Genomic DNA, 26,577 nt, shown 5'->3' with positions numbered 1-26,577 from the left:
CTGGTGCACTTCCATTTTTATCAGTGGAGGTGATATGGAAAGAACTGGAGGTTCCCATTCTGAAACACCGAGGATGCTGCGAATCCCACAGCCACAGAAAGACATGTCAAAGCCATTTATGTGGGAACAAACACTGCTCAGTGGCATGTTCTATCTGCAAAAACCCTAAGTTCCACCCCTGGTGTTGTGAAAGAATAAAACCCTGGAGAACCACAGCCAAACAGCATTCACAAGACTAAGATACACAGAGCAATGCAAGTGTCCTGGAAAAACTGGGACATCTCATATTTTATCGCAAGGTGTCATAGTCCTGTGCTGACAGCCATGGCAGAGCTCAGTGAGAACCATGCCCCAAAAACACAGCTTTGAACACTTTGAATTTTGCAATGAAGTTCTCCAGCCAAGTAATGTGTACAAAAATGCACCTACTGGGGCAGAAATATACATATATTAGTTCAAATTAGTGTTGTTATTATTCATTTAATTTCTATTGCTGGCATCCATATGTCTTGAGAAACAATGGAGTGCACCTCCAGGGATGAATTGAAACCACAAACCACTTTATATTTTTATGGGGAAATAATTTCAAAGTGTTCTACAACACACTGAAACATCAAATAAAGCAATACAGAACAAAAAATTAATGAAGAAATTCAATTGTATACATTCAATGCAGCATAATAAACAGGAAACTAAAATACTATCTTAAAGATTTCAAAATAAAACATTACAAGCAAGGTCAACAACAGAATGCTCATTTAACACAGCAAAGTTAACAAAATAAATAAATATCGTAAACATTCCAAAAAAAATCTTACTAAAGGAAGTCAGATATAAAGTGCACATTTAAAACAGCATAATTAACAAGAGAATATCTTGTAGTATCTAAAGAAGTGTGCATGCACACGAAAGCTCATACCAAGAACTAACTTAGTTGGTCTTTAAGGTGCTACTGGAAGGAAAAAAAAATTTTTGTTATAACAAGAGAATAAAATATTATGAGCACAGAATATATCTGCTGCTGTTGCTGCCAATCCTGCCAATGGTGGTTCGTGGCAGACAGCGACTGGGGAAGCTCAGGCTCGATGACTTAGGTCTGCCTGAAGACGTAGCCAAATAGTATGCAAATATGTATTATATTAGCAGAAACTGTGTATTATACCAGTGCTACTCAAAGTAGTGGTCCACAGCCGGTACCAGTCAGTGAGCCATCAGCTGCTGATTCCCAGGAACTCCACCACAGCCCATGTAGGGTGGGATGCTTCAGGGACCAAATGCAGTCCCAGTCCCTGGGACACTGGGAAGGGGGGCAGAACTGTCAGTCCACCACATCAGATAGCTTGAGAAGCACTGTATTTGACAAATTTCACAGAAACATGCATTGATTTGGAGAAATTTGCTCTAAAATACTGGTGAGTTTGCATAAGGTAAGAATTTTCATTTTAAAAAATCAAACCGATTGGGAAATGTGAACTAATGAAGACTGAAAAAAATGAGAAACCATGAGAAACTAAAATTGGCAGTCTCTCCCAGCTCTCAGGGCAGCAGGTCCAAATGCTCTTTTCTTGGGGTGTGGGCCTTTGGCAGTTGCTCGGCCATGAAGGCATGCAACATTTCAACGGGGGAATTATTTTAGCCTCAGCCTGGCACAGTTAGCTGCACATGAGGATTAGGAAATTATGAATGCACTGTCAGAGGAGGATGTGGTCGAATGATCTCAGAGAGAGTGAAGATATTTGCAGTGGAACTATAGAGATGGAGGGCATAATTGTACAATGATTTTGTTCTATTTATGTCTCCCCAATTCCTCAAAGACAGTTTGCTGCATGGGGAGGGGGAACCACAGTGTATGTTCAAACATAAAATATGTGGCAGTATTTCTTTAACATTCACTTGACCTTCTAAACCCCTGGACGTCCTGTACTATACAAGCATAAACATTTATACAGCGTGTATATAAAACCTCCGCCTGTATGAATCTTCTTGGGCTTAGGAGGAATAAAATTTGCAAATAGTTAAAGTGAACAAATTTTCTTTTGTTGGAACCATATTTATGCTAGAGTGATCGCTCAAGAAGAACGAAACACAAAAATAATTTGTTTAAAACATAATGAAATATTCTCTCAAAGTCCAAGGAGAAAATTAGGCACTTCTTGCTTGCAAACTTTGTAGTCAGCCAGTCCAAAAATTTCTCTCATCCATCATTGTGTTGGGTGCTCCCAAGTTGCTTCTGGGTTTTGCCGCCACTTTGCGCATGCGCAAAAGCGCTCTGCACACTTCGCACGTGCGCAGACACGCTCTATTGTGCTGCGCACATGCGCAGAAGCAGCAACTTTGGATACGGACTGTTCAGGGTAAGTACAGACCCCCCAGGACGAATTACATTCATATCCAGAGGGTCCACTCTACTTCATGTGAGGGCAGGATAACTTGGGCCTCTAAATCTAGGGGGCCTCGCCAGCCTGCCCACTCCCCAGTGCCACAGTTTCCCCTCTCCCAAAATTGCAAACCCAAGACTTCATGCAAGGGCAGGGCAACTCAGGCTCAGCAACTATGAGACTTGGGGCTAGCCAGTCGGGCCCAATTTGAAGCAGTGGGGCACAGCTTGATTATTTTTTTTTAGTAGGGCCCCAGTTCACAGCCAAAATCTGCAAAATCTCATAGATATAAATAAAATCCATCTAGAGTGCCCTGGTGTGGGGGCCCCCTTAGGAGCGGCCCGCAAGGCCCAATGTGGCCCAATTGTTCCAGGCCTTAAGGTCAGCCCTGATGAGTCTGTGCAGGGGTTGGACTGACAAGCCCTGCACCTTCTAGGTCCCTGGTGTCACTATTCAGAGTACAGACTCAAGGACTTGTAATGGAAATGAGGGGGGGAACTTATTGGAAATCAGTTTTGTCACCTCCCCGCCAAACCCCGGGGACGATGAGCCCAGCCACCTTTTATTCACAGTCTCATAAGCACTACACTACAGCATGGCCATAAAGCTGTACGTTCAACCGCTGAAATACACACCCAATATGTAGCAATGGAGATTTATGTTATTGCTTTATGAATGAACACTGTGTTTTATTAATGTACTCTGTATTTTTGGAATTACCTAGAGCTACCAATAGGGAGCTCTAGAATCCGACAGCTAACCAATTGGGTACTACTAAACAGCAACCCCTATTGCTGAAAGCAGGTAACCAGCAGAAAATGCTTCAGCTCAGCCTTTGCACTGTTGACTGAACACCGCCTGCTGTGCGGATAATGGAGAAAGCTCCTAAACTGTATCCCTTCTTTTGTACTGGCCAACTCTATTACGCTGGTGTAAACCCTGGTGCACCAGGAACCCAGAATAATAGCAAATAAAATCCACTCATACGTCAGCGACTGATAAGACTTGTCAACCTGTTATTCCAAAGTCTTCCTAGATTATAAAGCTCCAAAATACAGGCCAAAAGAGAGCAGGTCTGAAAAGAGTGAGCCATACAATGGGCACCACCAGTAAAAAGGCCCTGCTCCGTGTAGCTCCTGCCTTGTCATTTGATAGGGTGCCACTTGCCCTCCTACTTGACATGAAATGCTCTCTATTGGAGTCTCCAGGTCCAATATAAAGACCATAAGAAGGGAGAGCAGGGACCTTGAAGTTCCCAACAGCTGTTAAGCAAGCAAGCAAGCACACAGGTCACCTTTGTCACAGGTGTGTCATGCCTATGTCCAGGCCAGGCCTGCACCCAATCTTGTTTCTGTACACTCTTGTTTGTTCTCAGTAACCAAAATCCTATTATCAACATATACAAGGAGAAAAGTTGTTTTCCTTCATTTGCAAGGAATCGTACAAAACAAAGTGGCACTAATAAAGAAAAGTTCCAGGGTGGCAACAGAAAGCAAACTAAAAATCCTTTGGCAGTTCATCAGAACTATCCAGCAATATCAAGTTATAGGAAAACTGGTGCTATGAACAGTAACCCTAGTTGGTTAATTTATTTGGCAACTTCCATGCACATGACGTGTGATGCTAATCATTTCCCCAAAGAGTTAAATGATAACTAATCAAAGGCAGCTACAGTTGCAAATGGCAACAAAATATCTGTGAAAGGAAGAGAAGCAGGTTTGCTCAAGTGTGTTGCAGGTAGAAATACTGTTTGTAATGAAGGGAGAGCAGTAGTTTACTTGCTCAAATTAATAAGAAAGTTTTGAGAATTTAAATTCTAGATTAAAATTGATTACTTAATTGAGAAGGGGATTGTAACAAAAACACCGGGCCTAATTTGAATAGTAGAGTGCTCATCCTTTATTTCCACACTGTGACTGCAGAGCAAATCACCTGTCAGGAGAGTTATGAGGTGAGGGTCAGTTGCTTTGTCAATCCCAGCAGGTATATAAGAGGCCTTTGCCCTGGCCAGGCCCACAAAAGGTTTACAAAGTTCACTTATTGCTAAAGTTTTTGAGTGTTAATTTTATGCATTTTTAAAAATCACCATAGTATTTAACAATAATGTCTTATGTCTTTTAGAGGAGAAATTGTGAATTGCAGAATTTTAAATACCCGTCATCATCCTTGGCTTCACTCAATTTTGTTTATAACACTCTTCCATTTTCTTCTAGTTGTGAGGGTGGGGGATGGGGAGGGGCCTCACAAGTGGAGTAGCCTAGGGCCTCTCTTCATCTAAATCTGGCCCTGGGCCCATGCCTAAAAAGCACGGAACAAGTAGAAGACCACTCAGACCCATGCTTTCTAGCCACAGGGCAAGAAGGTATGGATGAGCTCAGAGTGTTTAGTACAGTCAAATAACTAGGCACCTGTAGCGTTTTAGAAACAATGTGAACTACCTGATAATTCTCTCACTCTTACTAACATATACTGTAATATATAGTAAGCCTGTCATAGACCTTATGATCCAATTTTGTCCAGACCATTTCATCAAGATTAATCACAAGACATCATAATAGAATTTGGGTTAATTCGCATGCTATCATATGATATATTAACACTGGAATCAGGAGAAGCTGCAAAAGCTCTGGGTTGGTGTCTGAATGCAAGTATTGCCCTTTTGCAAGTATTGCCCTCCCCGCCCCCCAGCCAGCAGCTAACTGTGCAACTCATTTGACTTGTTATTTATCAAATGAACTATTCAACCTTCAGCCCTTCAAGTTCTCTGAGTCTACCAATTTTTTAAGTATTTATAGCATAATAGCCATTTTCAGTGATCTAAAGAAAACTCATCAGCATTGTGTTTTTAAATGCTAGGCTCAATGAGCTGTTTTTGTATACTATAATAACAATAACTATAACTATAGTTTATATAACTATAATAATTATTATTTATTATTATTATTTCCCCAGCCACTCTGTTGCTTCCATTTTCCCCATGAGACATAACTATAGAGATCTGCATCTTATAAATGATTTCCCACCCATCTTTCAGTTTTTGTAACACAACAGATGCACTACATCACTGTCCACACTTCCTTTTCCCTTACCGTCTCACGATCATAACTTTGAGAGCTCTTGCCAATGTGCAGATGTGTCTCCCCCCCCCCCTCAGTAAAAAATAACTCATAGAGTTGGAAGGGAGCCCTGAGGATCATCTAGTTCAATCCCCTATGTAATGCAGGAATATGCAGCTGTCCCATATGGAGATCAAATTGTGGTCGTCGTCATCCTGGGGATGTTCATCAGACTCAAGATAAACAAAAACAAGCCATGTTTTCAGGGCATTGCAGGGAGAGAATGAGCCTTAGGGGTGAAAGAAAGAGAAAAACTAGCTTGGTATTCATAGCATAAACCAGACTGGCCAAATGCCAAAAGTTCACAGTGCAAAGGATTAGAGATGTCAAGGCGAAAACACTGTCATATGGGAAAGGGCAATCATACAAAGCATCCAAAAGAAGATCAGAAAGAAAGAAAAAAGTAGAACATGTGCTCATGTTTGTTTATTTGCTTGCTTCTTGAGAACTCCAAATATTGCGGGGGGGGGCAGTATTTATTTCATCCAGCTGGATCATTCTACGTCATTAATCCTAGCATCTCCCACAGCAGCCGGACCAAATGGTGAAAGTAATACAATCTTGTATGAAAGAACAAGGATAGCAGAAGAAGGAAGTAAGAAGAGAAAATGTTATTTCCCAAGAGTGTTGGCCTAAGCTGTTGGACACATTCCACCCCTAGTTAACTTGAGGACATCCCAAGCGCTCCAAAAAGTTGCAGCGTATTCCAAGTCCCTGAGCAAGAAAGCTCTTGTCTGGAAAATGGACCTTTGCAGTAATGTTTGGACCTTTTTCTTTCCCATCTTCCTGAAACATTTCCCCATGGTGCTATATAGTGCTAAAGGGCCCAAGCAATACTTTGCTCTAGCTGTTATCTAGTTATTTGGTACCCATTTCACGGACAACCTAAGCTATGAGGAAACACCAGACACTCCAATAGAGTTCTACTATGTATATGGAAGATGCCAAACTGCATGTTACAGGAATCACACCCTAACAACAATAATTTCTTAGCCATAATATCTGGATAAGTCCTCCTGATTCAGAAGCACTATATTTCTGAAAACCAGTTGCCTGGAATAAAGAGAGGGTGGCCATCACCTCTATGCCTGGTTGTGACCTTCCAGATGCATCTGGTTAGTACAAAAAAAAATTGGGCTAGATAAACTATGACGTATCCAGGAAGCTGTTCGTAGTCTTGTCTTGTCTATCTGAAATGTATCCAAATTCAAATGCACTGGGGGCAGGGCATGTGGGGAACACCGCTGGAGTGATCCCTACCCACTGGAGCTAAGTGGGGGTTGCGCTGTGCTGCTTGCCCGGCCGCACAGTGGGGAACCCTGCCAGCCGACTCGGCCGATGCTGCCCTGCTTTAAGGGGTGCACTCACGGCACCCTGTGAGCCCAGTGCTGCTTTGCGATACTTGCAAAAGCGGTGAAGAGCTGGCAGGGCACATGCCTGTTGCATCCTTCTCACTCAGAGGGCAGCTTCAGAAGGATGCAACAGCTCACGACACCCTGCCAACCTTGAGGACTGGCAGGGCATTGTGAGGAATGTGCCTCCCAAAAAAACTGGGACCAGGTTGAAGGCCCCCCGAGCCCTGACCACGGTACACCTCCTGGAGTGGGAAGTCCCATTGCCTGAGCCGACCACATTCCCAGTGCACATACCCCACTTGGCACTATGTTAGATTCTAACCAAAGTTTCAATTTCTATGTTTTTATCTTGGTTATAAGTGAGCTAGAAACTGCCCTGTATAAGGTAACTAACAATGGAATAAGAATTTAGGATGTGCCACTTTTAAGCTGCCCTGAAATCCTTTTGGATGTAGGAGGAAGGTGGAAGTAAAAAATACAACAAATTAAATAAACAGTAGCCACTGAATTTGCTAGGGCCTGATTTGACATACAATACAACTAGTAGATAAGTCCAAGGTAATAACTGGCAAAGGTAATAACTGGCAAAGTTCTTTGCTTCGGAAGCTAAGAAGAGCTTGAACAGAGAACAGCATCATACACAAACTCGCTGTTCTCTGTGTGACTTGACTCTGCAGTCTCCTTTTCCTCACAATGCTTCCCAGAGGTATTAATTACTGTTACTGTGGATCATGTGAACTGGAAACCGACAAAAATCATCCACCCACCCAATCTGGCAATAGAAGTCTGAAAGATGCCTGATTGTTGCTTTGCTGCCAGTTCTCAGCAACCTCTTTCCTAGCACTCAGAAACAGCCCTTGTCTTGTCGAACTTCCTCTCTGTTCCTCATATAGGGCCAGCCTACTGATAGACATCTTACAGTGAACATTTTTATTATTGTGTCCCCTTTCGTTCTTCTCACTTTGTAACATGACCTTCCATGTTTTAAGATCTTATAAGGCTGCAAATATATAGTTGGCCGGGCAAGGAACTATCAAATGCAATCTTTGCTCCACTTTCCCTAAGTTTTTTTCTTGTTCCAATATTTTTCTAAGCACTTTTCTTTTTCTAAAGATAGTGCTCTAATAGCTTTTATGTTTTGCCCTCTTGAAATAGATCTTGCTTCTTAAAGCAGTATTAAATGAAGCTCTTAGTGTGCATGTGCTTGATGGTTGCAATAGAGACTTGCCTTTCAACCCTTCCTATCTTTTTCCCCAGACACACGCTGTGATCAAGGAAACCAAGAAGAAAATGGGTATCTCATGCCACAGTTTGCAGGATCTACATGTAGAATGGCTCTGCAAATTGCTGGCAAACTGAAAGAGAATTTGAGGAGCAGCGTATGGCCAGTTTCTTACTTATTATTATTATTATTATTATTATTATTATTATTATTGCATTTATATCCAACCTTTCCTCCAAGAGCTCAAGATGGCATACATGGTTCTCCCGCTCTCCCTTTTATCCACACAACACCCCTGTGAGGTATGTTAGGCTGAGAGACAGTGAGTGGCCCAAGGTCAACCCACAAGCTTTGTGGCTCAGCCGGTATTTGACTCCTGGTCCTGGAAGGGAAGAAGAGATGGGATGAAATTGTGAGAGAGGTTTGGAGGAGACATGGAGAATGGAAAAAGGCATATGTGATATGCCCTGTCCTGCCTAGATATGCTAAGGCTTGAACCTGAAACCTTCTGCATGCAAATCAGGTGTTCTATCACTGGCTACACAAGTGCAACCAAACAAGGCTACAAGACCCTCCCGAATAGGAGGTTCCCAGGGAAGGTGCTCTCAGTTTCCACACAAGGCAAGAAGGGCTTCAGAATGTGTCACAAAAAACAAGTGAGCTTATAATAGCTTTCAAAACATCAAAAGAATGACATACCAACAATATGAAGACGACAATGGGTGTGCATTGATTGAAAAATGAGTCTGTAGAAGGCAGTGAATGCACTTTATAGCATGTGTCGAGAACATGTTGCAGAAGACACTTGCAATAAAACACCAATCTGGAGGGGCACACACACACACACACACACACACACACTTCATGTCCAAGACATTTTACAGCCTGAAGCAGAGCTCAGTGCCTTTTATATTCCACCTGTGGAAGCCAACTGGACTAGTGATTGATTTTTTGTTCAGCTGGCAAAGAGGTAACGTATTATACTCAAAGGCAGCAGGTTAGTGTAAGGGGCACAGGGCAGGCTATGTGGTAGTCACAGCTCTAACCTCCAACTTGCTCACCACCAACCAGCATCTGCCACCTGAGGCAAGTACCTCACTTTGAGGTAGAGTGGGCCGGGCCAGGACATTTTGCCTCCTGTGCCATGGGTGCAGTGCACCCCCTCCACCACACAGGGCGCACCCGTGGTGATGGTGGGGTGCGCCCAAAGCAGCAAAGGCAGTGGCAAGGGCAGAGCAAGTGGCAGAGGAGGGGCACACCTGCTCAGATATGCCACCTGAGGTGACCACCTCACCTCACATCATGCGTGGCAGGTGGCCCTGAACTCATCAAAACCAGTTTCTTTTGAAACTGGATATCCACACAAACATTCAGAAACTGAAAATCAGAATGAAAACTCTCTTCCTTCTAATTCAGATCACAGTCCAGACTGTGTTAAGAGTGGCCACCTGACTAGTGTTTTGCCAGCCTGTCAGTTTTACCATTGTCTAGGGTAGTTCTCAGCACAGGGTGGTGAAACAGCCAGAAAACCTGGTCGGTGTAAGCATTTCCCTTTCCCTTTCCCTCTTTGCCTTACAGATTAGTGGTGTGACAGCAGCGGAGAAAAAGACCACCCAGAGTCCAGGCATTCCCTCTCCCTTTTCAAGGAAAAATGAAGCTGCCTTATACGGAGTCAGACCATTGGTCTATCTAGCTCACTATTGTCAGCACAGGCTGATAGCAGCTGTTCAAGGTTTCAGGTAGCCCTTCCTGGAGATCCTTACAACCCCCCTCCAACCAGCCTTCAGCCTTGGAAGGGTTAGAATTGCTCTATAAACCAACATTTAAAAAATTCAAAGCATTAATGTCAAAATTCAAGGTAGCAGCTAACCATATGTTTATTTTATTTTTGTTGAAATTAAATATTAAGTTTTTAAAGAGCATGTAAAGCATTAGTGTCATGAACTGGCAGGACAAGGGAGAAGAGGAAGAAGAGGATTCCAGCGAGGGGTGTAGCTGGGACTGGGACACACTGGGGATGGGGAAGGAGAGGTTGGTGGTGGGGGTGGCGGAAGATGATGAGGGGATTGGGGGTTAATGCACAGGAACCAGAGCAGCAGGACCCATCACCAGAGCCAGATGAGCCCCTTTCCCCATGAACACAGTGGGCTCTGGGGCATAGGGAGCAGTGAGAGGGGTGCTCTAGGAGGCTGAGGCAGGCAAGGGCCCACAGTCCAAACCCTAGCTAGGGATGTGGGGTTTGGCCATCTCTGGAAGTAGCTTGTGATTCCTCAGCTGGAGGAGGCTTGGAACATGTGAGAGTCACATGACTCATCAAGCGCAGGTGCTGCAATCAGCATGCAGAGTATAAAAAGGTGGCGCTGTGGGTTAAACCACAGAGCCTAGGACTTGCCAGTCAGAAAGTCGGCAGTTCGAATCCCCGTGACGGTGTGAGCTCCCGTTGCTTGGTCCCTGCTCCTGCCAACGTAGCAGTTCGAAAGCACGTCAAAGTGCAAGTAGATAAATAGGTAGCGTGCCAGCGGGAAGGTAAACAGCGTTTCCGTCCACTGCTCTGGTTCGCCAGAAGCGGCTTAGTCATGCTGGCCACATGACCCGGAAGCTCCCTCGGCCAATAAAACGAGATGAGCGCCGCAACCCCAGAGTCGGCCACGACTGGACCCAATGGTCAGGGGTCCCTTTACCTGTACCTTAGAGCTAAGGAGCTGTGTCTGCTCAGCTGCTCATGTTGATGGACCTCAGCTTGGATGCTCCAGGGTCTGTGTGGGACTGTGCTTCAGTTTGGACATGTGGATTAACCCCAGACTGGGGACTTGACATATTGACTTGCCGCCAGGTAGGCCAGGAGTTCAGGACAAGTAGCCAGGTAAGACAACAATGTACTAGCCAAGTTAAAAGGTGGATTAAATCATTTTCACCTGGAGATGGCATTTCACAACTGGCATAGAGAAGGTCCAATCCACATTCCCCATTTGCCTAGTCTCAGTAGATGTGGGTAAAGGACCTTGGGCAGTTTCATATGGGAGTAGGTGATTCTCGAGTTACCCTTATTCCAAGCTGTTTTCTAGGTCAACATCAGCACTTGCCACTGAACCTAGAAACAGGGTGCCACTTAACCTGTTACAGAACTGACAAGACATATAGCTACTTCATTTTGAATCGCCTGAAATTTCTGATAAATTTTCAAGGGCAGCCCCATGTGCAGCACACTGCAGTAGTCAAGCATAGCTGTTACTTGAGGCATGGGTGACAATGGTCACTCACAGGGTTGTTGGAAGTATGTCTGGGCAAAATCCTATCTCCCCCCAAAACATCTTTGCATGATAACATTACACCTATAGGCAGTATTTTTACAGTGCTGCTTGGTCAGAGAGTGGGAGAGGACACCGGATCTACAGCACTAAACTGATTAGGGGAGGGGAGAAAGGCTTTGGGGAGAATCAGAAGGGAGAAAAAGATCCAGGTAGGAACTGGAATGCTTAAAGGAAAAGGTGACAACCCTGCTTAAGAGCCTTGGAAACATTAGTCCACATGCTGATGTCAAGAGACTTTACAGGGTCCATTCCAACCAGTATAGTTGGCAGGCGTCTATACACTAAGAGCCTTGTTTCAGGGACCTCACAAAGCATCTCTTGAAGAGGAAAACAAGTTGGTCTTTGTAAATAAAAGTTCATGCATTTGCGTAATGAAGTCCCTTTCCAAAACAGTGCTGAATGATACTCTTTTTCTTTTTCTTTTTGCGAGCAGACATGATGATGAGGAGTGGGGCTGAGGAGAATTAGGACAGCTAATTAACTGTGTTCGGCTGCACATTTCCCCGCAAAGTATGGTCTTGCGATTCTCGTGAACCTGATCCTTTGGTCAAAAGAAAAGGTGCTTCAACTCCTCCCAACATTTAGAATGCCTTGAATCTCTTTTGCCTGTTGAGACTGCGAACATATTATTTTTTAATTCACGTTTTCTGTGACTGAAAGTGCTTTAAAACATTACAGGAGACCATCTGAATCGGGAAGCTTCTTATTAATTAAATCCTGATTGTGGGGCTTGGCAGTAGGAAGAGAGGAAGCAGTCTGACCCGTGTGTGTGTGTGTGTGTGTGTGTGTGTGTGTGTGTGTGAATGGCAAAGTTTGAGTGGGTGGCGAGGAAGGTGGAAAAGGAGTGATGATAATAACAACTTGAAGGAAGCCAGAGCTTTGAATGCAGCCTCAGTCTGTATCCTGACAGAGTGAAGATAAGGTGGCAGCACAGCTCATGGTGCTTTCCTGGAATACAATCCGCATTTTGACACTCTCTGTTTAAGCACTGCCCATCTGTATGTTATTCAGCCGGAGCCTCTAGGGAGACAGAGGAGCTACAGGCACGGAAAGGCAGAGAGCGAAAGCAAAGGCACTCCTTTTAATAAGGATCTGCTGAAGAGCTGCCTTAGAAGTGCCACCTCTGGAAGCTGGAAGTTAAAACAACTGAGGCGCCACTAAACCAAAGGGGGTGCGATTAAAGCAGGAGCAGAAATCAGTGCTCGGAAGCTGCAGAATCACTGCTGGATGTGAGGGGAGGAGATGGCTTTGATCTTGGCCTGGCCCCTGGTTTCTCCTCTATTCTTCTGCCTGGGATATCTCTCCCTCAGCTCTGCCTCAACGGAGGGCAACATTTTTCACGCTGACATTGAAGGCAGCTCAGCGGTCGGCAGCCAAGAAGACACCCTTATCAGAGGGCAGCAACAATCTGTATCTTTTCAAAGTTGGCCGCATTTTGCTGAGGTAGAGTAACTCTTCTGTCTGTTGACCTTTCTCCTTCTTTGTACTGTTTCCAGCACTCCCCCTCCCCTAACCCCTTTGTGTTTTTATAGTGTCTCCATTTGGCTCAAGAGAATGTAATCTACTGGGTGTTTTGAAGTGGGAGTGTGGAGTTTTCAGGATTTAGGGCATTTCAAGGGAAACTCTAAAATATGCCCCCCCCCGTCCAAAATGTACATGTCACGCTGCCTTCTTTGAATAGGCTGTTGTATTATAAAGTCATGTTCAGTTGCTTGGATTTCATGCAAGAGCAGTAGAACGAGTCTGTCCCCCCAAAGCAGAGTTTCAAGTGGATAGATTTATCAGTGCACATTTTAAAAACCTGCTACTTTTTTTTTTTTAGATTTTAATGCCTTTGGGTATCCAGAAAGGAGGAGCTTTTATGGGGGTGGGCAGCATGTGACAGGAGGGGGGCACTCTCAAACAGTGTGTACAAAGTCTGGGGTGCATTTCAGTGCTTTTGACTGTGCTGATGGGCATGTGTCAATCCCATTCATTTCAGTGTGAAATCATTGATCTATGTCTGTCAGGGCCCACCTATCCTGAAAGTCCCTCTCATGTCTAATCTTGTAGTGTAGGAAAGGTGTGTATTTTTCTGGATTCTCAGCTCACTTCTCTTCAAATCAGTACTGCTTAAGAAGTCCTTGCATAATAGGAAGCTGGTTGCCAACCTATCAGAAATGCTGTGACAGTGGATTTTATTGTTTTGCCAGGGGTTGGACTAAATAACCTTTTGAACCCCTTTCAATTCTATGTTTATGTGATCACCACATCCAGCGATCTCTTGGGGACATAGGAGCTCTGGTTATGCACACTTTTACTTCTATGAGTAAAAGTGTACACTGTATATGCACAAAGTGATACATGTTCACTGTTGCATGTACTCGGTGTGAATTAGGAGCCCTGAATTTATGGGCGTCCTGTACGCACAGACCAATATTTGTATTGGGGTCTATGATTTTACATAAACATGTTACTTGTAGGAGCATCCCCATGAGATGAAAGCCTAATGAGGGAAATGGCCACAAATCCTGTTGGTTTCAGCGGGATGTGTATGCCTCTATTAGGGTGCCATACAGGATCCTATAGTTCCTGCAAGAAATCTATATGAAAAAAATATGTGCAGCTAGAACTGTTTGTTGACTTGTAAGTAGCTACCACAGAATTCCATGGGGTTTCCTTCTAAGTTAGCAATGGAAAACAAGCGGCTGAGGAAACACCTGCAGAAATGGAATGAAAAGAGAAGCTTAAAACGCTTTTGACTTTGCCAGAAATAATGGCAATACTTTAGTGATATTTAAAAACAAAAAACAGAAAATGTTGAAGGTGCTCTTACTCTCATGTTTGTGTACACACATGCACACTTAAAGGACTATCTAATGTGTCCATGCAAACCTTCCAGAGCATCAATGTGGTTAGAGAAGTGCTGTGCATGGGCACCAGGAAGAGATATTAGGCTGGCAAACATGGGAAACAGGGCCTTGTCAGTGATGGCACTTACAGAACTCCTTCCCTCAGGAAATGGGATCAGCTCTGTCCCCATTGTCATTTGTGTTTCTTTTTCAGATAGCTTTTAATTGGCAGTGCAGATTAGGTTGCTATTTGTTTCTTAGTAGCCCTATCTTTAATCTTTGTGCAGGAATGGAATGGAATTGTTATGATTGCTATGGTTTTACTGTTTTTTTATTTGTTTTAATATTGTATATGTTTTAAACTAGTTTTTATCAGGTTTTTGTATGGGAAAGTACGTATTATACAAGGTAGCTAGCAAATCCATGCACCAACACAACAGATATTGTTAGCATAATGGATTCCCGCCCGCCCCCCAGGCATCCCCCACAAAAAAAATATACTCTGGAGGGTACAGAGACCTTCCAGAGCAGAATTTTGGTAGAGGTGTGCAGTGGTGGAGAGAGGGACAAGAGGTCAAGTCAGCTGCTGTTGGAAGCCTCCTATATCAGCTCCCCAAAGGGGTGCTATCTAGATTCTTTTGAACTCCAACTCCCATCAGCACCCGATCAGCATGGTCAATGGTCAAGGGTGATGGCAGGTATAGCCCATCGAGAAACACCATATAATACCCTATATAATAAATACATCGTTTGTTTTCTTGAAATCTTAGATAGTTGGAACTCATTGGTTTGGTAGCAGCTGAACAGAACTATGTTGAAAAAACAAAAATTACAAACAAGAGAGCAGCATAACATGAGGTTATGGAATGGGAGTAAGTACCTCCTGTGGAGGTGACTCAGTGTAGCAGGCAAATTAAGACACATAAGGTCATGGGAAAGGAAGGAGTGTGTATCTTGGCGCCAGATCTTGAAAATGAGCAGAGATTAACACAGCAATGTGAATATCACAGTAATGACATGTTCCAGTTACTAGCTCTACTACACATAACACTACTGATAAATGAACAGCAGTCGTGGTTGAAGCGCAACAATTTTGGTATTTAATTCATATACAGCATTTTTTGCCTTTCCTCCAAGGAGCTTCAGCATGCATGGTTCTTCTGAGGTAGGTTAGGCTGTGAGATGGTGACTGGGCCAAGGTCACCCAATGAGCATCATGCCTAGTGGGAATTTGAACCTGGCTCTTGCTGCTCCTAATCCAGCACTCTGACCACTATGCCACACTGGCACATATAGCTGAATCAAGATTCAACTAAGGGTGAATTTATTAAAAACAAAACTGTCATTCTATTATTACATCAGGATTTCCTTCCATTGTGTTCTGATATGTTGATCTCAATAAATATGCCTGTCAATCAAAATCACTCAACACTTACCATTTTTGGGTGGGTGGTAAGATATGGTTAACTAGAAAGTAGCCCTGTTCAGGTGCTGGTGTTCCCTCAGAGTTCCAGCTCATGGCAACAGCCTGTGTGCAGGCTTCCCTCTCTTCAGACCTTCTGCCAGTACTTGGACAGCCTCAGGTAGGGGCCAGCATAGGGTGCAGTGCCAAGGGCAAAGTTAGCACCTATGGCACTGCTATGGCTCTCCATGCAATTTGAATCATGTGGGCACTGACTTCAGGATCAGGCTAGAGTTGATAAGGCTAGCCTTAGTCATTTGTAACTTGGAGGAAGGAGTTAGGAATGTAAGGAGAGAGCGATTTCCATCCCACCTTGTGTTTGTTGCAATCAGCACTGTTTCTTTTCCTCTGCAGTTTGGCTTCCACTAAAACATATGTCATTCATCTCACGGGCCGCTACAGCAAAAGCTAGCACAATCAATTATGTAAGTAATTTAAGTGTGTTTCAAAGGAAGGACAACATTTTTTAAAAACTGCAAAAATGATGTACAGTGGTACCTCAGGTTACAGACGCTTCAGGTTACAGATTCCGCTAACCAAGAAATAGTACCTCGGGTTCAGAACTTTGCTTCAGGATGAGAACAGAAATCGCGTGGCAGCAGCGGGAGGCCCCATTAGCTAAAGTGGTACCTCAGGTTAAGAACAGTTTCAGGTTAAGAACGGACCTCCAGAACAAATTAAGTTCTTAACATGAGGTGCCACTGTAATTATTTACATAATGTTAGTGTACTAAAAAAAGAAACCTGCTCGTATTCATTTTTATGATCTCTGTTCCTGACCAGACAAGCATGCAAACTGTGACAATTTCTGTTCACATTTCAGTTTCTGATGGAATTGTCTGAGATTCCCTAGGAGCGAGCATGAATACAGTCCATAATGTGGTGGGGAAATTGCCTGTTTAGAAGCTTGTTGAAATTAATAGTTAAGAAATAGGATCACCACCTGCTGCTTGGTGAATAAAGTATTTGATTTAAGATCAAAATGTACTTTGTAATCTGGGTGGGACATAAATCCTAGCTTGGAGCAGAGAGTGGTCACAACCTAACCAAAATTCAAGGGGGGAACTAAACATGTGCTTTGACCTTTCCCATAATCAGTGGATTAAGGAAGGAGTGGAAAGAGCATGAGATCACCCATCTCAGCCCACACAAAACAAATGATAGCTGAGTGCAATCTGGGATTTCTAGCTCCACATTTTATATTGGGCTAGGTTTTACAAAACACATTTATGTTTTCCTTTAAGGGACATGGTTAGAACCATGCAGACACATCTTCTGTACATTCTTTAACTAGATTGGAATTTACAGTGAGGAAACAGAGTAATTTTTTCAGCGCAGCTTAGGAAAGATCTCCTAATGCTGACCAGTTGTGTACCACATGTAGGTGGCCCCATGGAATGTAGGCAAACTGCTACCAAGCAGCAGACAAGATACCTGCCAGCCATTATAGCTCAGTGGTAATCAACAATGTAGTAGGAAGGACCAATCTGAGTAGTGCAGCTATTGTCCCACCTCGTGCATTGCACCATCTTGAATAGAGCACTGCATGCTTTTGCAGCTTTGGATGGGACCACAGAAAACCTCCCTTCCTTTGTATCAAGAGTTGCAATGACATCAATTGATAGATTAGGGATCTCTGTTCATATGGTGAGACACCAAGCCATTGCAACATCTATCTAGGCCATGGGCAGCCTTTGATCATCCAGCCAACAACTGGACTCCTATGGACAGGAAGGGGTATGAGGACTTCCTGGTCTCAGCTGAGCTTTCCTGGGCAACACAGATTTACTGAGCTTTGGTGTGTTATTGTATCCTATGATTGTTATCTAGTCATAACTTCTGGCTTGCTTCTTTCTTCTGCTCTGGACTCTTCCTGATGGATGCTTCCTGTGTTGGCAGCATCTCTGCAGGGTTTCAGACACGATGTCCCCAACCCTACCTGAGATGCTGGAGATTGAACCCTGGACCTTCTGCATGCAAATAAGATGTTCTACCACTGAGCTATGGACTTTTTGTCCATATTTGTCAGGCATGATGCCTTGAGGAAGCATCCATGCAAGTTTCATGAAACATTCAGGGGAAATATCCAAATTACTAGAACAGAAGAGGTAAAAAATGAGTGTAAATAAAATAAAAGTAGAACAAAACAAAGACATCTAAACTGAAAGAAGTGCAGCTTTAAAAACAAAACTATTTTTCCTTTGCACATCCCTGCACAAAATGACTAGCTGTACTCATCCAAGCCATTCAGGCTCAGGATTGCCCTGTATGTGAAAGTATATAAAACAAGTCATTTTATGAGCTATATATATATATATATATATATATATATATATATATATATTTCACTCAGAAATCCTTCTTGATTTATTTCTTAGTCCAAATATTGACTTGGGTTGGCCTCTCTCTCCTAAACAGACATAGTCTGTTAGTCATGCTCAGCAGTGCCAGTTTTTATAAAGGGTGGTTTCATGAGAACCACATAAGCAATTCATAGAATGTTCCGAGGTGGACTACAGTTTCTGAAAAACCACTAGGAAAATATGGCACTATATAGTGAAGAAAAGCATATTGAATACATACATAGGCAATTATGGCATGTCAGATGAATGCCACACAGAAATTTTCCTACAAATGATTTGGTCATAGACTGTCCATGCTGAAAACATATTTCATTTGAAATATCTAGTGTGGAATTCTAAACAAAATATACACCTTTATTAGCTAGAAAGGGTTGTTCTTGGACTCTGGTGAAAATATGAGCCTGTTTGAGACAAGAAAAGCTGCAGAGAAGAGAAAGATTAAGGAGAACAACCATTAATGTACATCTGTTTCTCTTTTCCCAATGTGATAGTTATTAGTTAAAGGTAAATAATGGGGACGCGGGTGGCGCTGTGGGTAAAACTTGCCGATCGTATGGTCGGCGGTTCGAATCCCCGCGGTGGGGTGAGCTCCCGTCGTTCGGTCCCAACTCCTGCCCACCTAGCAGTTCGAAAGCACTCTTAAGTGCAAGTAGATAAATAGGTACCGCTTTATAGCGGGAAGGTAAACGGCGTTTCCGTGTGCTGCGCTGGTGCAGGCTCGCCAGAGCAGCTTCGTCACGCTGGCCACGTGACCCGGAAGTGTCTCCGGACAGCGCTGGCCCCCGGCCTCTTAAGCGAGATGGGCGCGCAACCCCAGAGTCGGACACGACTGGCCCGTATGGGCAGGGGTACCTTTACCTTTACCTTTAATAATGGGGGGAAATGCAAGAGAGGCAGAGAGTGGTGGATGAGGCCTTCAAGGACCATTTAAGCTGTGTCCCACTCCCATAAAGATAGCTCCCCTGCTGTCTGGGAGCACGAAGGTCTCAGGAAAAGAGAGTGTCGCCTTGAGGAAGAATGAAGCATTCCCTTAGAAGGGGCCCGTTCCTTGAGGGACTCCTCTTGTCTGAGGAAACTTCTCTGGAGGCTTGGAGATTGGGTGATTCAACCATTAGGAACATAAATAGTTGGGTGTGCGGTGGGCATACGGATGGCAGGGTGAATTGCCTGACTGGTGCAAAGGTTGTGGGTGTTGCCCTTTGCTTATATAACATGGAAGAGTTATCTGAGGAGGAGTCAGTGGTTTGTTTGTCACCAGTGACATGGGGTTGTTGAGATGGTGGAAGCCGAATTTAGTTTGCTAGGTAGGAGACTGAGAGCTGAGAGCTCCAATGTAGCTTTCCCTAAAATGCTACCTGTTCCACATGGAAGATTGGCTAGACGGACACAGGTTTGTAGTCTCAATATGGATGAGGTACTGGGAAGAGAGGTTTGCATTTGTTAGGCACTGAGAAATATTCTGGGGCAAGCTGGGCCTGTATAAAAGGAGCAGGCACCACTTGAACCAGGATGGAACCAGACTGTTGGCACATAAAATCATAAAGGTGTCAGAGCATATTTTAAACCGTTTGAAGGGGAAAGGGAGCCGACAAGAGCTGAGAAGGCTCCGGTTCAGAATGAATCTGCCCACCTGAGATGATGATAAAGTAGATGAAAATTTAAATGGAGGTGGCAGACGACTAGGTGCTGTGAGTGTAGGGGCACAGGACAGCAATTCAGAGGCGCCAAAGCACTTCAGAACAAAATGCAAGTACCAAAGACACTTGAAGAAAGAGACTGTATGCAAGCATTTATATTCTAATGCTAGAAGCTTCTGAGCCCAGATGGGTGAACTGGAACGGAAGCTTGGTCTTGGTATTGATATTTTGAGTCTAACAGTAACCTGGTGGAATGGAGAGAACCAGTAGGACATGGTTGTCTCTGGAAATAAGCTCTATAGGAAGGTCAGAGAAGGACATCACAAAGGTGGTGTTGCTCTGTCTGTCACAGAGAGCATTAAGTAGTAAACAGCTCGATAAAGATGTCAACCCAGTGAATAGCCTTTTAGGGATAGTTAGAAAATGAATTGAAGATACAATGGCCAACATCAAAATGCTATTATACAACTCAGTGGTGCTGAGCTAGATGGGTCATTGGCCTGATCCAATAGGGTCTTATGTTCTTAGCTGGCTCAGATTCAGCTTACCCGGTGTGCTAGAAGAAGCCAGTGCAAGGGCCCAATGGGGTTTTCCCCAGTCCCCCCCCCAGAATGCCAAGAACGGTGCTTGGGGGAAGAGAGAGGAGGTTGTTCCATGTAGCAAGCAGGGATGCTTGCGCAGATCAGAAGAGCACAGCGCTGAATTCCTCCACCTGAGACCAAAGTAGTCAGGGATGGAGAGCAAGGTGGGAGGCAGGTAGCTTAAAAGTCCACAGATTGTTACAGGTCTTTAATTATATTAAGTATGCCATTTATTGAAGGTGCCTACCTGCCTTTTTACATTTCTTTCTTTTATTTCACATCAAAGCTGCTCAACATCTAAGAAACTTGCATGTTTAATTAAATGCAAACCACCCAACTGTCATTTTCTATCTAGTGTGCCCTGTGAATTGATATGAGGAAAAATAACCTGTAGTGCACAACATCTGAAGCCATGAGATAAAACGACATATATTTACACCTTATATTAATTTTTTAGCAAGGAAAAGCCCCACCCCAATGCATATAAATAACAACAGAATGACAGATTATCAACAGTGTCAAACCTTGTAGGGCACATTGCTATGGATGGCATTTTTTATGATAGCAAGCTTTGGAATTAAACAAATTATGAGGCCAGAAATAATTTATACCCTAGAAATCTTGCAAACAGCAAGCATGTTTTTCCCCCCCTTTGTAGGAAAGAATCCCTTTTAAGTTAAGGCTTTGTCTATCTCACTGTATATGGAAAATATGAGTGTGCACTTTTATAGAGAATGCCTAACTGCGAAGTGTTTATACTGGAATCAACCCCATCTCTAAATCACTCTCTGTTGCTGAATGGTATTTTGTTTTGCATTTGAACTAGGAGAGGAGCAGCCCTATGGAAGCTTCGGCAACAGAAGAAAACTAGATTTTACCATAGCAATAGATGATCTGATTTAAAAGCTACCCCGACCCAATATACACAGAGAGAGACTTATGCTTTTTTCTCAGCTGCTGTTCAGCTGCATTCAAGTGCTGTGACACACTTCATGATCAGGAAACAGACTTTGCTCGTAGTACAAATGATAAGCTCATGCTTAATTGATTTGAACAAAGGCAACTTTTTGCCCATTCCCAAGCAAGAAAATTTCCACTGCAGCTTTTATAGAATCCTTGTTGTCATGACCAGGCCTGGCACCCATAGTCAGCCAAGCTGGGCATAGGTTGAAGGCCCCAGGGGATCAGAAGGGCTCCTCACCAACCTAACCAAGGAATGTTGACTCTCACCATCCTTCTCACTGAGCCACAGCATGGGTCTTTTGATGTTGGCGTGTGGTAGTGCTGCTTTTGAATGGGAGCAAAATTTTGTTTTCCTCTGTGGTTGCTTAATATAACTAAAATGTTGGATGCTGCATTTTGGATAAATTAAGATGGTGGGTAGCCACCACTGATGGGAACCAACTTTGGCTCACATTCAAAAGCTTTACTGCCCACCTGCCCACTGTGCTAAAATGCCATCTGGGGTGGGACAGCAGGGAGGGCAGTTTGAGTGGTGTTGTTATTACTGCTTTGGCAGCAGCAAAGAAAGTATTATAGCTACATGCATACCCTCCAACATTTATCCGATGAAAATAGGGACATCCCATTCCATAATGATAATTTTAGTATTTACATTCCACACATCTTACTGGGTTGCCCCAGCCACTCTGGGCAGCTTCCAACATACATAAAAACATAAGAAAACATTAAACTTTTTTTTAAAAAAAACAAACCCAAAACATTCCCTATAAAGGATTGCCTTCAGACGGCTCGGGGGTCAGATAACTCCATACCCTCCAACATTTCTCCAATAAAAATAGGGACATCCGATAGAAAAGTGGGACATTCTGGTATCAAATTAGAAACCAGGATGGCTTCTCTAAATCAGAGACGTACATGGAAAATAGGGACACTTGGAGGGTCTGTACATGTGTGGATGTTGGAGTGCGGTGGGCCCATTGGCAGCATTGTGCCTAAAGTTGGGCATCAGCTCTGCTCATGTGGATAGACTGAACGTGTCAGGGAAGGAGCATGACTGTGGTGACAGACCTTGCTCCTGTCCTTAACATGTTCAGCAGTTCTTCTCAACAGAGCCTATGAACATAAAAGCTCTGTGCACTACTGAGAATCCAGGTTTTTCTGGTTCCAAGATTATGCAAATGTGTTCATACAATTTTTGTATGGGTGTATTGATATGTGCAAACAATTTCTATATGGGTATAGGATATGTACAGAAAACCCAAAGAGCCACCTGTTTAGGTATTAGATGATTCATTATTAATTTTAATAATGGAGATTTGTTTTACTTATGTGGGTGTTTGGTTCTTTCCCTTCTTCATTGTAATTGTAATGAAGTTCATATAGAGTAGATAATCGGGGCAGCATTCTCCCAACCCCAAGGGCTACCACTTGCACAATGGGGCTTCCCTCCTCTCTTCTTCCTGAGCGCCTTCACACCCCTTGGGGGATTGTGAGTACCCCCAGAACAGCACATAGGGTGAGGGTTTTGTTCAGTCTCACAAGCTGTTAAGCTTGCACACATGGAATGTTCAGTATAGTGTGGTGTTGATTTCCACCCTATGATTATTTGGAATGTCCTGAAGTTGTAAGATATGCCTTTTATATTCCAGTAAAATAGGTCTGATAAAGTAGATTAATGAATGCCATTTCACTGGACTGGCTAAGAGTTTGCCTATCCAGTGATTCAGTATTCATGGTTACTAATGAATATAATAATTAATTATGTTCTATACTAAACTATAGGATACTATATGGTGTGTTTTATTTATTGTTTTTGACTACTGTAGTTATATTTGTAACTATGTAATTTGATTCATGCTGTAAGCCACCCTGAGCATGGTTTTAGCTATGGAAAGGTGACATACAAATAAAATTATGTATGTATGTATGTTTATTGTATAAGTATTCCATAGCACATATTTAAATTAAATTATGTGCATTATCATCTAACAAGTTCGCTCCTCTTAGACCATTAATCCAGATTCTAAAATTACTTGCTTGAACCACTGGGTGTGTTTAATCATTCCACATAGCACATTGCACACTGCAGCTGTGAAACAGTAGTAATTTTCATCACCATCAATATACGTATTGTGGGATTGTGTTTATTCAGAAAGTACTGGCTTATTTACATTTGACTTTTCAGAACTGAATCCAATGCAGTAAACTGGTTAGTGAGGAAAAGGGGGAAGGGTCTCTAGACAAAAGATATTAGGCACCGGCTGTTCATAATAATAATAAAACACTTTCCAAAGGAAAACATAGGGCGCCTCTGATGATGAGCCAAGTACAAACAATGTCATTGCGTCAGAAGCAATGAGGTTAGAAATGTGAAATGACATCCAAGCTCTTTTCATCAACAAGGAAAACATTCAATTTAGACAGGGCTGAAAGGTAACCTATAAATAACAAATGTGAATTGCCTGAAATAGAATGGTGAGAAAGTAAAGACTGGAGTTTAATGCTTCACCACCCTGAGCTATGGGGCCTTCCTCTACCTAACAGACCATAACAACAAACAAGCCTCATCACTGCCATGGATGGTTTGGTTACAAGGCGTTGCTTTATGGGTCAATTTTGGGGGTCTGTTCCTCTGCAGTAATTTCCCCATAACCACCTTTCTTTTGCAGTCTTTAAAGTCAATGCGAACATGATTCCTCAGAGCAGAACTTATTCATTTACTTCAGTGGTTGTGTAAAGTATCTTGGGAGAAATGCCATTTAACAAACTTCCATAACCACAGCAGAAGTGAACTGGTTATTATTTAAAAGGCATGAGTGTCTTGTGCACATACCAAGAAAATTATACTAGAAGAATACCATATAAGCAGGAATAATAATCAGTTCTCCTTCTTCCTTGAATGGACTTGTGTATGACTAAAGTAGGCATGGCTTGAGATTATTTTTATTCCACAACTTTCAGTATTATATATGACTTTTGTTCTTGATTATCTTTCCTTATTTTCTTTGGTTAACTGGGCTATGGCAGTGAGATAATGTAGCTTGTCTTGTAGTGCCCAAGGCAGACTACACAGGAACAGTTCAGTGAGCACCAAATAAGGCAAACCGCCATTCATAAGGGCATTGGGGCCCTGGTGGATCAGGCCAATGGCCCATCTAGTCCTGTATCCTGGTCTCACAGTGGCCAACCGGATGCTTATGGGAAGCCCAGAGGCAGAACCTGAGCAAAATAGCACTCTCCCCACCTGTGACTGGTAAAACATAGCTGTCATGAACATGTCCTGTCACCATTGAGCAACATATATATCAAGACAATGTTAGAGTTAGATCAGGAATGTGAAACCATCATATAATGGGTATACACAATAAAGGTAAAGGGACCCCTGACCATTGGGTCCAGTCGTGGCCAACTTTGGGGTTGCGGCGCTCATCTCGCTTTATTGGCCGAGGCAGCCGGTGTACAGCTTCTGGGTCATGTGGCCAGCATGACTAAGCCGCTTCTGGCAAACCAGAGCAGCGCACGGAAACGCCGTTTACCTTCCCGCAGGAGCGGTACCTATTTATCTACTTGCACTTTGACGTGCTTTTGAACTGCTAGGTTGGCAGGAGCAGGGACCAAGCAACAGGAGCTCACCCCATCGCGGGGATTCGAACCGCCGACCTTCTGATCGTCAAGCCCTAGGCTCTGTGCTTTAACCCACAGCACCACCCGTGTCCCCAATGAATTATAGTTGTACATAAAAGGAAAAACTTGATAGAATCATCATTATGAAATGTAAAGTGTAATGGTTGGAGATGCTATTGTGAAAAAATGAAGGAATGCTTTGAAGATTGACGAACAGAATATAGAAGTGCTGGCAGATGTTCATCCAGATGTTTTGAGGAGGAGGAGAGCTCTGTGTCCTAGGGAAGAATGTATTTGATACAGATGGATCATCCCCCTTAGGTTCCATGTATTTATGATAAAGAACGGGTTGGTGTACATAATACCAATGAGGAACGACCACTTTCAAAAACAAATAAGCAACAGCATGCAGAAAATAAGTAGTTAAAAGAAGTTAAGATCAGGCTGAGACTGTGCCTTCAGTTTGGCAGTCCCTGCCCTGTAGAACTCCCTGCCAGTTAAGGCTTGGCAGAAATCATTCCTCCCTTCTTTTAGACATTTCCTAAAAACTGTATTACTCAGATGGGCCTTTGCAATGTGAATACCAACCAGTACAGATTGTTTACTAATCTTTTTGCTAATACTTTTATTTCTCTTCTTGTTGTAATTTTTTAAGCAGTATACTGCCTGACTATATTGTTTTGAAAGTTCAGTCTATAAATATTTTTATAAATTAATATGTGTAGAATGTATGGTTAAAAAGAAAGAAAGAATAGAGGAGCAACAGAGGACTTGAAATTTATGCCACAAGATGAAGAAATATCAGAACAGTTGGGAGTAGTTATTATAGCTCTTGTTGTTTTGCAAACTGTTTCCCATCAATCTCCTGAAGAACTGAGTCTTTGTGTTTGTGTTTGCAAAACTGCACTTCTGGACTCAGTGTACTGGTTGGAATTTGAGACAGCTGCTACTTTGGTCAAGATGTGATGGTATTTTGAAATGGTGCAGCATCCATGAGAATAACAAGAAAGGCACACAACACAAACAATTCATATCCTATAAGAGATGCTAAGAAGTCTCCATTTTTTCTTTTGTACAAATAGCGTTTGATGCTGTCCAGAGCATGAACTTTGTGGTTAGTTAGTCCTTTCTAACCAATAGTTTGGGGTCAATGCCATACCAAGATAACTCTGGAACTTTCATTTAATTTGGCACATTGAGGATTATATGATGACCTCACAACCACCATCTTCCCAGTGGTGGGAGAAACCCCAAAATGAAATAAGCAGGAATGATGGTATGGTGGGGTGGGGATATGAAGCCACCCTCCCAACAGTGGCATCAGTGTTGCTTACTGAGACATTGCAGCAACGTTGAGGCTCAGTGGGCACACTGATAGATGCTCCAATCTGGTGCTCCCACCAGTGGGTACCCACATAGGCCTCTCCTCCCCCCCCCCACTGTGCCAGTTGTTCCTGATAATAAGGACATAGTTCCAGTCCATTGTCTTAAATCTAGCCATGTAATTCGACCTTCAGAGCATCCTCCATGATGTGAAAGATCTAGAGACCAGTAGAAAAAAGATTCATTGTCTTTGTGGACAATCAAGTTCAGGTCACTGAACTTCAGTACAACAAATGCGTCAATGGTTATATGAAAAATCTGGCTGAAGTCTTCATGGGTGGTACCAAGACTGATATATTACTGCATGTCCCTGGTGGTAAAGTAATGCAGCCAGTTCCTTCCGGGTCCCTAA

At 43.1% G+C, this 26,577-nt stretch overlaps 1 protein-coding gene and 1 long non-coding RNA gene across 5 annotated transcripts in view; one reads left to right on the top strand and one right to left on the bottom strand.

The window, feature by feature from the left end:
- Positions 1-26,577, bottom strand: part of LOC310760351 — a 611,207-nt gene that overhangs the window by 519,058 nt on the left and 65,572 nt on the right. The gene's annotated exons all lie outside the window — the stretch shown is intronic.
- The window catches only part of LAMA4 (laminin subunit alpha 4), a 77,604-nt gene continuing 62,940 nt past the window's right edge, over positions 11,914-26,577 (top strand). Inside the window, exon 1 of one of the 2 annotated variants that reach the window (XR_014546883.1) lies at positions 11,914-12,825. Coding sequence is in view for 1 of the 2 variants with exons in the window: in XM_083608493.1 (XP_083464619.1) it covers positions 12,625-12,825 (201 nt within the window). In the remaining variant the exon portion in view is untranslated. The remainder of the gene's footprint in view (positions 12,826-26,577) is intronic. The other variant, XM_083608493.1, reaches the window with a different exon arrangement.

This window comes from Podarcis filfolensis, assembly GCF_964270895.1.
Source record: "Podarcis filfolensis genome assembly, chromosome: 3".
Taxonomy (NCBI): domain Eukaryota; kingdom Metazoa; phylum Chordata; class Lepidosauria; order Squamata; family Lacertidae; genus Podarcis; species Podarcis filfolensis.
The sequence above is the reverse complement of the archived record's forward strand: the minus strand, read 5'-3'. Positions and strand labels throughout refer to the sequence as shown.